The 10,483-nt window shown below is 52.4% G+C and overlaps 2 protein-coding genes across 2 annotated transcripts; both read left to right on the top strand.

The window, feature by feature from the left end:
* Positions 1-272: 272 nt before the first annotated feature.
* On the top strand, positions 273-3,558 carry Manf (mesencephalic astrocyte derived neurotrophic factor). Its single transcript, XM_076868262.1, has 4 exons — positions 273-412; positions 1,119-1,246; positions 1,914-2,055; positions 3,132-3,558. Exons 1-4 carry the CDS (start codon positions 328-330, stop codon positions 3,314-3,316), a joined length of 540 nt encoding a protein of 179 aa, XP_076724377.1. The 5' UTR covers positions 273-327; the 3' UTR covers positions 3,317-3,558.
* A 1,104-nt stretch (positions 3,559-4,662) lies between these two features.
* Rbm15b (RNA binding motif protein 15B) lies at positions 4,663-8,901 on the top strand. Its single transcript, XM_076867595.2, has one exon. The coding sequence runs from the start codon at positions 5,298-5,300 to the stop codon at positions 7,995-7,997; it is 2,700 nt and encodes an 899-aa protein (XP_076723710.2). The 5' UTR covers positions 4,663-5,297; the 3' UTR covers positions 7,998-8,901.
* The last annotated feature ends 1,582 nt before the right edge of the window (positions 8,902-10,483 follow it).

The raw sequence follows: 10,483 nt of genomic DNA, 5'->3' as shown, positions 1-10,483 counted from the left end.
ACAGCTCCAGCAACAGCTAAGGCAGCTGCCCCTATCCAATATGGCTGCCCACGCAGCTTCCGAGGCGGCCGCAGCTACTTCCTGTGGACCGCTGAGGTTCAATCGGAAGCCGACAACTGTCTAGGGCCAAGACACCACCAGCCAATGGGGAAGGGCAGCGTGGAGCCGCCCGTCTGGGCTCTATGGCGTGTGTACCAATGAGAACGCGGCATGTGGGAGGGCGTGCGGGAGCTGCCCGCCAATGGAAAGCTCCGGCGTGCGGCAAGTACCCCAAGGCTGCGCAGCGCGGCGGGTGCGGTTCAGTCCGGGCGGCAGCGGCGGAGGAGGATGTGGGCTATGCACGGGCTGGCGGTGGCGCTGGCCCTGAGCGTACTGCCAGGCAGCGGGGCGCTGCGGCCAGGCGACTGCGAAGGTGCGGGGGGCCGGGGTCTGCACACAATGATCGGCTTCGCGACGGCGTTGAACCCAAAAATTATCGAACGGGCGGGGGCGACGGCGACTGGTCCCAGCGGGGTCCACCAGAGGAAAGGCCTAGAAAATATTTCCCAGGCCTAGAAAACACTGGTCGGATGAAAACAAGTGGAGACTAGTTCGTACAAAGAAATTGGCCTGAAGTCCACATCACATCGGAGTTTTTGTCCCTTCCCATTATTGTTCAGAGATTCCCAGGAGCGTCCCGGGTCTAAGACCCCAAAGGCCGGTCCTCTGTACCGCGCCAATCTGTTGGCCTTGCGAAACTGCTCCTTGGGTTTTGGTGGTGTACGTGGAAAAGAGCAGCATTTTGTTTCTCTTCAGCCTCCTGTCTATCCATTTATGAGGTCATAGTGAGCCCCGTCTCAAGGACACGTGTTCACTTTCGGCTTAACTTGATGAAAGGAGCAGGGAAGAATCATTTGTGGGTCACTGGGTGTGATTCTTGTTTCTCGCATGCTCTGAGTGTACAAAGAAACCCCAGCAACATGAAGCAGGGTTCTGTCCACCTGTGGGTACCTGAGAGAAAAACAGTGATGGAAAGACCTCTAATGATGTGTGTCTTGTGTCCTATAAGAGTTTCTTCCTGTTGGAATGGGGAGACGATTTGGTTATTGCTGAGCATCTCCCTTCCCTCTCTTTTCCAGTTTGTATTTCTTTTCTGGGAAGATTTTACCAGGACCTCAAAGATAGAGATGTCACATTCTCACCAGCCACTATTGAAAAAGAACTTATAAAGTTCTGCCGTGAAGCAAGAGGCAAAGAGAATCGGTTGGTGAGTAGCTGGTGACCCTTCTCTGTTGGCCCTGGCTCGTGTTTATCTTCCACTTCTCTGTGGGCCAGCTATTCTGTCTGAAAACTAATGTGGGAGTGAAGTGCCTTTGACCTCACCCAAGTGGCATGTATTTTTCAGGTGTAATATTTTTATCTTATTAGTATTTATTAAGCACTTACTGTGAGGTAAGCACATCAAGGTAGAAAAATGACTAATAGACAAACAGTGCAGCAAATGGGTATCATGTAGAAGAGAGACCAGGATCATTCAGTGATGGGAGGATGCTGATTAGATAGAACAATCAGTGAGGGAAGGGTCATCGTCAAAGTGGAGTAGAATCATCCCAGGCAGAGGAGACAGCCAGTGTGAGTGTTGAAGCTTGAAAGAGCATGGTATGTGTGAGGACAGAAGTTAACAGGATACCTGCAGAGTGGGCCAGGACTGCTTCAAGGACAAGAGCCCCATGGAGCAGTGGCTTTTTTATCTTTAATCTCTGTGGCAGTCTCTGGTTTGGTTTTCTCTACTAAAGTTTTGAACCCTGGTGACTTCTGAATTCATCTGGTGGCTTTTAGTTGAGACCGAGCATATGTTAAGACCCAAAATGAGGCTCTGACAGAGAGAAATGTTAAGTGCCACCCCTGAAGACTGTTGTCCTTTCTTGCTGTAGTGTTACTACATAGGGGCCACAGATGATGCAGCCACCAAGATCATCAATGAGGTATCCAAGCCCCTGGCCCACCACATCCCTGTGGAGAAGATATGTGAGAAGCTAAAGAAGAAGGATAGCCAGATCTGTGAGCTAAAGTATGGTGAGTATGGCCAGACCTTTTTCAACAATGCTATGCACCTCTGAGCTTAATTTCTGCCTTGGAATGGAAGGTAGTGATCTAGAGCCATAGTGAGTCAGGTATATAGCATAGATGGCACTCAATGACGGGATGGGGAAGAACCTAGTATCAAAGTGGGTGAAGGTCAGAGTAGGTCCCATTGAGGAGGTGTCATGTCAGCAAACTTTGGAGGAGGCAGGCATTAGCGAAAAGGCTAGCTACTAGAAAAACATTCCATGCAAACAAAGTAGGACGTTTAAAGGCAGACAATGGCATGACAGATAGAAAGGTAGATCACAGGGGCCTTGCATATTGATGAAGACTTTGGTTTTAGCCTGAGTGAAGTTAGGTGCATTAGAAGTTTTGAGCAGAGAAGGAATGTGATCTTACTTGTGTTTAACAATTTGGTTATACTGCAGCTTCTAAAGACCTTGTAATCTTTAGCCCAAGAGTGTCAGGAGCCATAGCATCTCTGGCTGAGACCACTTGTGGTGGCCAAAACACAATCCCAATCTTTAGAAAGAATCAGGACCTCTTCGGCAAAATTTAAACCCAAGTGTTTTTATTATGCCTCAAATGTCCAAGTGACTAAGTTTACTCACTTGTCAAGGGTGCTTTGTTTTTTCAGTGATCCTGATAATGGGGCCATCTGGCTGGTTCCATGTCACTCTAGTCATAGAGTAAACACCTGACTCCAGGTCTGTGTTTATGAATGGAGACTAGGGGATCTATCTGCTGAGTCACCAACCTAGAGGTATCATTCACTAATGACTGTGCAAGAGGCACATAGAGGATGGGAGTAGGGCCTCTTCATACTGTATGGCTGATAGTATATGACACTCATAGTCTGAGGCAGCTCTCCTAATGAAGGGGTCAGTTCCCTCTTGGGGCAGTAGGTACTGACACTTCTGCATATATCTATAGATGTCTTTCCTCTGCCGCCCAGGGCTGGTTGTTTTAAGGGATGGTTTGACATGCAGGGGGTGACCAGTCATGGGACATTTGAGGAGTTTGGGTGCTCCCACTCAGCCATTAACTCTCCCTACTCTCCATTGCAGACAAGCAAATCGACTTGAGCACAGTGGACCTGAAGAAGCTCCGAGTGAAAGAGCTGAAAAAGATCCTGGATGACTGGGGGGAGACTTGCAAAGGGTGTGCAGAAAAGTCTGACTACATCCGGAAGATAAATGAACTGATGCCTAAATATGCCCCCAAGGCAGCCAGTGCTCGGACTGATTTGTAGTCTGCCCCATCCCTGCTGCACCTGAGGGGAAAAAAACAGTTCAGCTGTAGCGTCCCAAACGGCCTTTTTTGTAATTTATTTTTTAAGTGGGCTCCTGACAATATCAGATTGAAGCTTGGAGCTTTCCTGATGATGCTGGCTCTACAGTGCCCCCGTGGGGGGATTCACTTCCTTCTATTGATGGTTTACTCTAGGACTTCAAAGTGTGTCTGGGATTTTTTTATTAAAGGAAAAAAAAAGTTTTTTAGCTGTCTTTGGAGCGATAAAGTGACTGCTGAAATAAGATTTCACCCCAAAATGAGGATCCTACCAGATGATGCTTTCCAGTTTGCAAAGAGTTTGGGGGTATATCCCATTCTGTCCCTCAGCCCACCAGTGCTGAAAATACCAGGGCAGGTCACACGGGCTGAAACCAGCTGATGTGACTGGGTTTTGAAGGACTAGAGGGTTATCAGGCACCTCAGCCTGATGTTGGCAGATTTGACACCCCCAACTCCTGTCGGTAGGAGAGGCTAGAAGCTGCACAGTTCCTAAGTACAGAAGTTGAGTCTAAAGTACTTGGGAGGACTCCGTACAAGCAGAATAGAGTGCATGGAATGTGGTTTTCCACAGTGATACCCATGTATTCAGTATTGGCATTTCTAAAACTTCAGCTCTTTGACCTCTTGTGGTCTAGGTCTAATGTTAGTACTACCCTCTAACACCTACTTGGAGTTTTGCTGCACTGGTTTATACAAATAAGCCATGAAAGAGCTGCATTTTGCCTTTGTGTACCCTAGATAACAGTGGAGGTCCTTAGGGCTTATGGGGAATCTGGTGTCTAGCTGCTCTCTGGTTATCAACAAGAATTGTGGCTCAGTTGAGACACTTGCTCTTCCCACCCACAGAAACCACCTGAAAAGAACTTTCCTCAGCTGGTCTTTACCCTCAGATCACTTCATCTGTTTGTTTGCTAAGTTTTCTGTTGCTAAAGGGCCTTCTTAACAGCTTGTCCATGGAGCTCACTGCTGTCTCTTCCAAGACCTTTCCTATTATATCTGCTGAAATGTTTTATAGGAGGAAAGAGCTGGGTGTGCTCTTCCTCATCCTACAGGTCTGCAATGGTTCCACCAACTATCCTTGGAGCACCCTGGCCCACCCCACCCCACCCCTCCCGGGGGGTGAACAAAGTTCTGGCCACTGAGATCAGCATGGCAAGCAATGGTTAACTACTGGCATCATCAACTTCTGGCTTCCTTTGCCCCTGGCGCCACAGCCCTGCCTTTCCAACTTGGCTGCCCAGATGCCCACAGCAGAAGGTTGGACCTAGTGGCACAAAGGAGCCTATTCTGCAGGTGCGTTATCTCTGTGCTTGAACCAGACCCAGCCAGGTCTCACTGCGTTCATAGCCACGATTCTCAAGGCCTTTCCAGGACTACTAACTGAATGCAGAGAATGCTGGAGATGTGGGTTTTGGACAGGGATCAGGGATGTCAACTCTGGGCCCAAGTCAGAAGACAACATGGCAGGGGATAGGAAAAATATACATAAAAAACCCGCTGGGTCAAGATCCCGGATTTTGACACCCATGGACAATCAGCACTGGTTCCAGCACCCATAGAAGAAGTTAGCCAGACCCGGAGCACCTAAACTAGACTGAAAGCACGAGGCCCAGTCCACTGGGGCCGCGCGGTGGCGCCAAGGCGCGCTGTCCGACCCACTCCTTTGCTCCCAACGAGATCACGTGGCACAAGGCGGCGCAACCCGATGACGTACGCCCAGAGTAGCCCCCTCTCCGCCCACAGAAGTCACGTGGTAAGTCCGGCGCAGCCTGACAACGCAACGCCCAGCCCCTCGGCGCCGCTCCCGCCCCGCCCCGCCGCCACAGCCGCGCCGAGTCCTTTTGTCCAAGATGGCGGCGCCGGGGGCGCTGCCTCCTGGGCCGCGGCTGCCGCCGCCACTGTGAAAGGCCTACGGGCCGCCCGCCCGCCGCGCCGGCGCCATGAAGCGGCAGAGCGAGCGAGACTCGAGCCCGAGCGGGCGTGGCTCGTCATCGTCGGCAAAGCGGCCGCGGGAGCGCGAACGGGAGGCGGAGGCGGGCGGGCGGCGAGCGGCGCACAAGGCCTCCGGCGGCGGCACCAAGCACCCTGTTCCAGTGCGAGCCCGTGACAAACCCCGCGGTAGCGGCGGCGGCGGCGGCGGAGGAGGAGGAGGGCATCGCGACGGCCGGGGCGCCGGCGACGCTAATCACCGTGCGAGCAGCGGGCGCTCCTCAAGCTCTGGCGCCGGCGGTGGGGGACGCGGCGGCAAGGCCTCGGGGGACCCGGGCGCCTCGGGCGCGTCGCCCCGCGCCTCTCCACTGCCGCCGCCCCCACCGCCTCCCGGGGCTGAACCTGCGGGTCCCGGCTCTACGGCCGCACCGGAATACAAGACGCTGCTCATCAGCAGCCTGAGTCCCGCGCTGCCTGCCGAGCACCTGGAGGACCGGCTCTTCCACCAGTTCAAGCGCTTTGGCGAGATCAGCCTACGCCTGTCGCACACTCCAGAGCTGGGCCGCGTGGCCTATGTGAACTTCCGGCACCCGCAGGACGCGCGCGAGGCCCGCCAGCACGCCCTGGCCCGCCAGCTGCTGCTGTACGACCGCCCGCTCAAGGTAGAGCCGGTGTACCTGCGCGGGGGTGGGGGCGGCGGCGGTGGCGGGAGCAGCCGGCGAAGCAGCAGCAGCAGCGCCGCTGCCTCCACGCCACCCCCTGGGCCGCCAGCGCCCGCCGACCCGCTCGGCTACTTGCCGCTCCATGGAGGCTATCAATACAAACAGCGCTCACTGTCCCCGGTAGCCGCCCCTCCCCTGCGGGAACCCCGTGCCCGCCACGCTGCTGCAGCCTTCGCCCTGGATGCTGCCGCCGCCGCTGCTGTGGGTCTATCCCGGGAGCGGGCCCTGGACTACTACGGACTGTATGATGACCGCGGGCGCCCCTACGGCTACCCGGCAGTGTGTGAGGAGGACCTGATGCCCGAGGACGACCAGCGGGCCACTAGAAATCTCTTTATCGGGAACCTGGACCACAGCGTGTCTGAGGTGGAGCTGCGACGCGCCTTTGAGAAGTATGGCATTATTGAGGAGGTGGTCATCAAAAGGCCTGCCCGTGGTCAGGGTGGTGCTTACGCCTTTCTTAAGTTCCAGAACCTGGACATGGCCCACAGGGCTAAGGTGGCCATGTCGGGCCGGGTGATTGGCAGAAACCCCATAAAGATAGGCTATGGCAAGGCCAACCCCACTACTCGCCTATGGGTGGGTGGCCTGGGACCTAACACCTCGCTGGCAGCTTTGGCCCGGGAGTTTGATCGCTTTGGAAGCATTCGGACCATTGATCATGTCAAAGGAGACAGCTTTGCCTACATCCAGTATGAGAGCCTGGACGCAGCCCAGGCCGCCTGTGCTAAAATGAGGGGCTTTCCATTGGGTGGTCCAGACCGTAGGCTGCGGGTGGATTTTGCCAAAGCAGAGGAAACTCGTTATCCCCAGCAGTACCAGCCCTCACCCCTCCCTGTGCATTATGAGCTTCTCACTGATGGATATACCAGGCACCGCAACCTGGATGCGGACCTGAGGGTGCGGGACAGGACCCCCCCACACCTTCTATACTCAGACCGAGACCGGACCTTTTTGGAAGGGGACTGGACCAGTCCCAGTAAAAGTTCTGATCGCAGAAACAGCCTGGAAGGTTATAGCCGCACTGTGCGCAGCCGTAGTGGTGAACGCTGGGGGGGAGATGGTGACCGGGGCATGCCCAAGCCCTGGGAAGAGAGGCGCAAGCGGAGGAGCCTTTCCAGTGACCGTGGAAGGACAACCCACTCTCCTTATGAGGAACGGAGCAGGACCAAGGGTGGTGGGCAGCAGTCTGAACGTGGCTCAGACCGCACCCCTGAGCGCAGCCGCAAGGAGAACCACTCCAGTGAAGGGACCAAGGAATCCGGCAGCAACTCCCTTAGCAACAGCAGACACGGAGCTGAAGAGCGGGGCCATCACCACCACCACCATGAAGCCCCAGACTCTTCTCACGGGAAGAAAAGAGAGAGCGACCGCAATCATCGGACCACTGAGGCCGAGACCAAGCCTCTTGAAGAGCCAAAACATGAGACCAAAAAACTAAAGACTCTTTCAGAGTATGCTCAGACACTGCAGCTAGGTTGGAATGGGCTTCTAGTGTTGAAAAACAGCTGCTTTCCAACATCTATGCACATCCTAGAGGGGGACCAGGGAGTTATCAGTGGTCTCCTCAAAGACCACTCTTCCGGGAGCAAGCTGACTCAACTGAAGATTGCCCAGCGCCTTCGACTAGACCAGCCTAAGTTGGACGAGGTCACGCGTCGCATCAAACAGGGGAGCCCCAATGGCTATGCAGTGCTCCTAGCCACCCAGGCAACCCTTAGTGGGCCTGGCACTGAGGGGATGCCCACGGTGGAGCCAGGCCTACAGAGGCGGCTTCTCAGGAACCTGGTCTCCTACTTGAAACAGAAGCAGGCTGCAGGGGTGATCAGCCTGCCAGTGGGTGGATCCAAGGGCAGAGACAGCACAGGCATGCTCTATGCCTTCCCTCCCTGCGACTTTTCACAGCAGTACCTCCAGTCAGCACTGAGGACATTGGGCAAGCTAGAAGAAGAGCACATGGTGATAGTTATAGTGAGAGACTCTGCCTAGCCCAAAACCTGTCTTTTCCAGCTCCATGTTTGTGTCACAAAAGCAGTTATTTTAAAATCTGATCCCTTCTCAACCCTACTCCCTTGGTTTGAATTCTCTGCTGGGTTATTTTGGTTTATTTGAAGGGGAACAAAGTTCTGTCCACCACTAAAACTAAGTTCTTAGATTTGGGGGGGGGGGATTTTTTTTTTTTTAAACAACTATGAGAAGGGACTCTGTTACATTGACTTCTAGTGTACAAGATACTGTCTGCTGTATTCTGTATTTTTTTATTTTTTGACTAACTGTATGGAAAGTTGTCAGTAAAGCCTTTGTCAGAGGATGGATTTCTAATCCGTTCAGAGTCCTGTTTAATCAAGTTTTTTTTCTTAAAAGAATGGACAATTTACCCAGTGTATGCCCTATGTCATGTTTGCAACAGCACTGATCCAAAAGTCCTGCTGCATCAGTGACTCCCATCTCTTCATGCTGAGTTAACTGTTCTCACACTCAGTTTTAATCTTAACTGAGGGCTGACAGGCTTCAGTGTGGGTCCTGAGCCCCATATTGCACCAGCCTGAGTAAAAGCCAGTGCAGAGGGGGTGAGCCTGAGGGGTCTGGGCCAATAGCTATTGGTTGTTGGATTTCATTTTCCCTGCACAAGTGTGTGTCCATCAGTTTTGAGCTGTGGCTATCAGACAAAGCCCCCAACCATAAGCCTATTCAACAGTGGGTAGTTTTCAGCAGTTGCATGATCTTGTACGTGAGGGAAGAACAGTGCAATATTGACGCCAGGGAGTCTCAGTGCTTGCAGCCTCCCTTCTGATTTAGCCCAGGGGTCTCCAGTGTGGGAATCAGCTGCCTCCAACTCCCAGGGCCCCTGGAGGCCTTATGCTGGAATAGGGAATTGGAAGCAAGCTGCCTTGTTTTTGGGGTTTTTTTTTTTGGGGGGGGGGGGGGTATGTGGTGCTGGGGATTAAACCTAGGGCCTTGTGCATGCAAAGCAAGCACTCTACCAACTATTTCCCCAGCCCTCCCATGGTTAACTCTACCCAGGTATTTATGATTTGGGGGTGTTTGGTCCTTCAGGGCTGGTGTCCATAGAATGGGACTACGCCCAGTCATGCCTAGAGCTTTAGTGTAGTACAACTAATCCCCGGTCGGGAGTACTTTTCAGTTCTACAGCTGAGTGAAGTAGGTTAGAAAGATACCTGTTATAAGTGACATAATGGTTTCTTGCTCTTATACAATTGGAGAACACAGAAATGGGTATTTCTCCTTGGAGAAAATGAGGCCACAGTGGCTGAGGTGCTGGGCAGTGTCAAAGCCACACAAGCCCAGCTGGAGAGGAAAAGGATGGGGAGGCACTCTCTACCTTGGAGGGAAAGGCAGCCTGAAGGAGTTTTAGAATTCTGCCTTTGCTTGTCTTATTAGGTAGTAAGACCAGGGCTGGCAAACTTGAGTTCAGCAGTGTCAGAACCAGAGAGGAAAACTTAGAACCCACAGCAGTTGTCACCATAGAACACAGCCCAAATGCCACTCTCCAGAATGTATGGGAACCTGTATATTCCAAAGGATCATGATCATGGATGAGAGGTGGGCACTCTGGTGAAAGATGACCCTCAAAGTGGTTCTTTCTCCTAGCCATGCCAACCCTCCAGGTGCAGCCCACTACCCCAGCCAGCAAGTGATGGGATCTGAGAGGTGCTCTGCAGGCTACATGGATTGCCTGTCCACAAGGACAGAGCTATTTCAGAGACACTGGAAATTTGGAAATTTCCTTAAGGGAAGTGCTTAAGGAAATACTCACTTGCTGGGCTTTACTAGTACAAGAGAATAAGCATGTTCACAACAAAAACATCAATACCAGAAAGTGTTAGATCTGTTTTTATTTGCCTGTTTCTACTTGAGCTGTGGGTATTTAAGCAAGTTGGTCAGGCACAGCAGGACACACCTGTAACATTCCAGAGTAGTTGGAATCCCTAGAAATAGGAGTAGGCCTTGTCTTGTTAAAGGTACTTTGTAGAGTTTTTCCTGCATATCTTTTGACATGCCTATGTAACATGACTCAGCTGCCCTGGTACATCTAGGCTACCCATCTTCCTTCAGAGTAAGTGCTGAGGACCTAAAATACACCACCAGCTTTCCCAGGCAGCAAAGAGACATGTTAGGAAACCTGAATGAAGACACCTCAGCCTTTACCCCTTTTATCTACCCCCCCCAGGGGTGGGAGTTCCCTCTACCCAAAAACAACCACTGAGTTTTGGTGAAGGGCCACACCCCACTGCGACAGACCTCCTCTTCCCTGGACCTCAACCACTTCCTTCTTTTAGCTCTTAAGACACAGCAGGTTCTGGGCTGAGGCTGTGTGACTCAGTGGTAGAGCGCTTGCCTAGCATGTGTGAGGAACTGGGTTTGATTCTCAGCACCACATATAATTAAATGAATAAAATAAGGGTTTATACATCTAAAAAATATTTTTAAAAGACATAGCAAGTTCTGTGACC

Source organism: Callospermophilus lateralis, chromosome 10 (genome assembly GCF_048772815.1).
Source record: "Callospermophilus lateralis isolate mCalLat2 chromosome 10, mCalLat2.hap1, whole genome shotgun sequence".
Classification (NCBI taxonomy): domain Eukaryota; kingdom Metazoa; phylum Chordata; class Mammalia; order Rodentia; family Sciuridae; genus Callospermophilus; species Callospermophilus lateralis.
The sequence above is the reverse complement of the archived record's forward strand: the minus strand, read 5'-3'. Positions and strand labels throughout refer to the sequence as shown.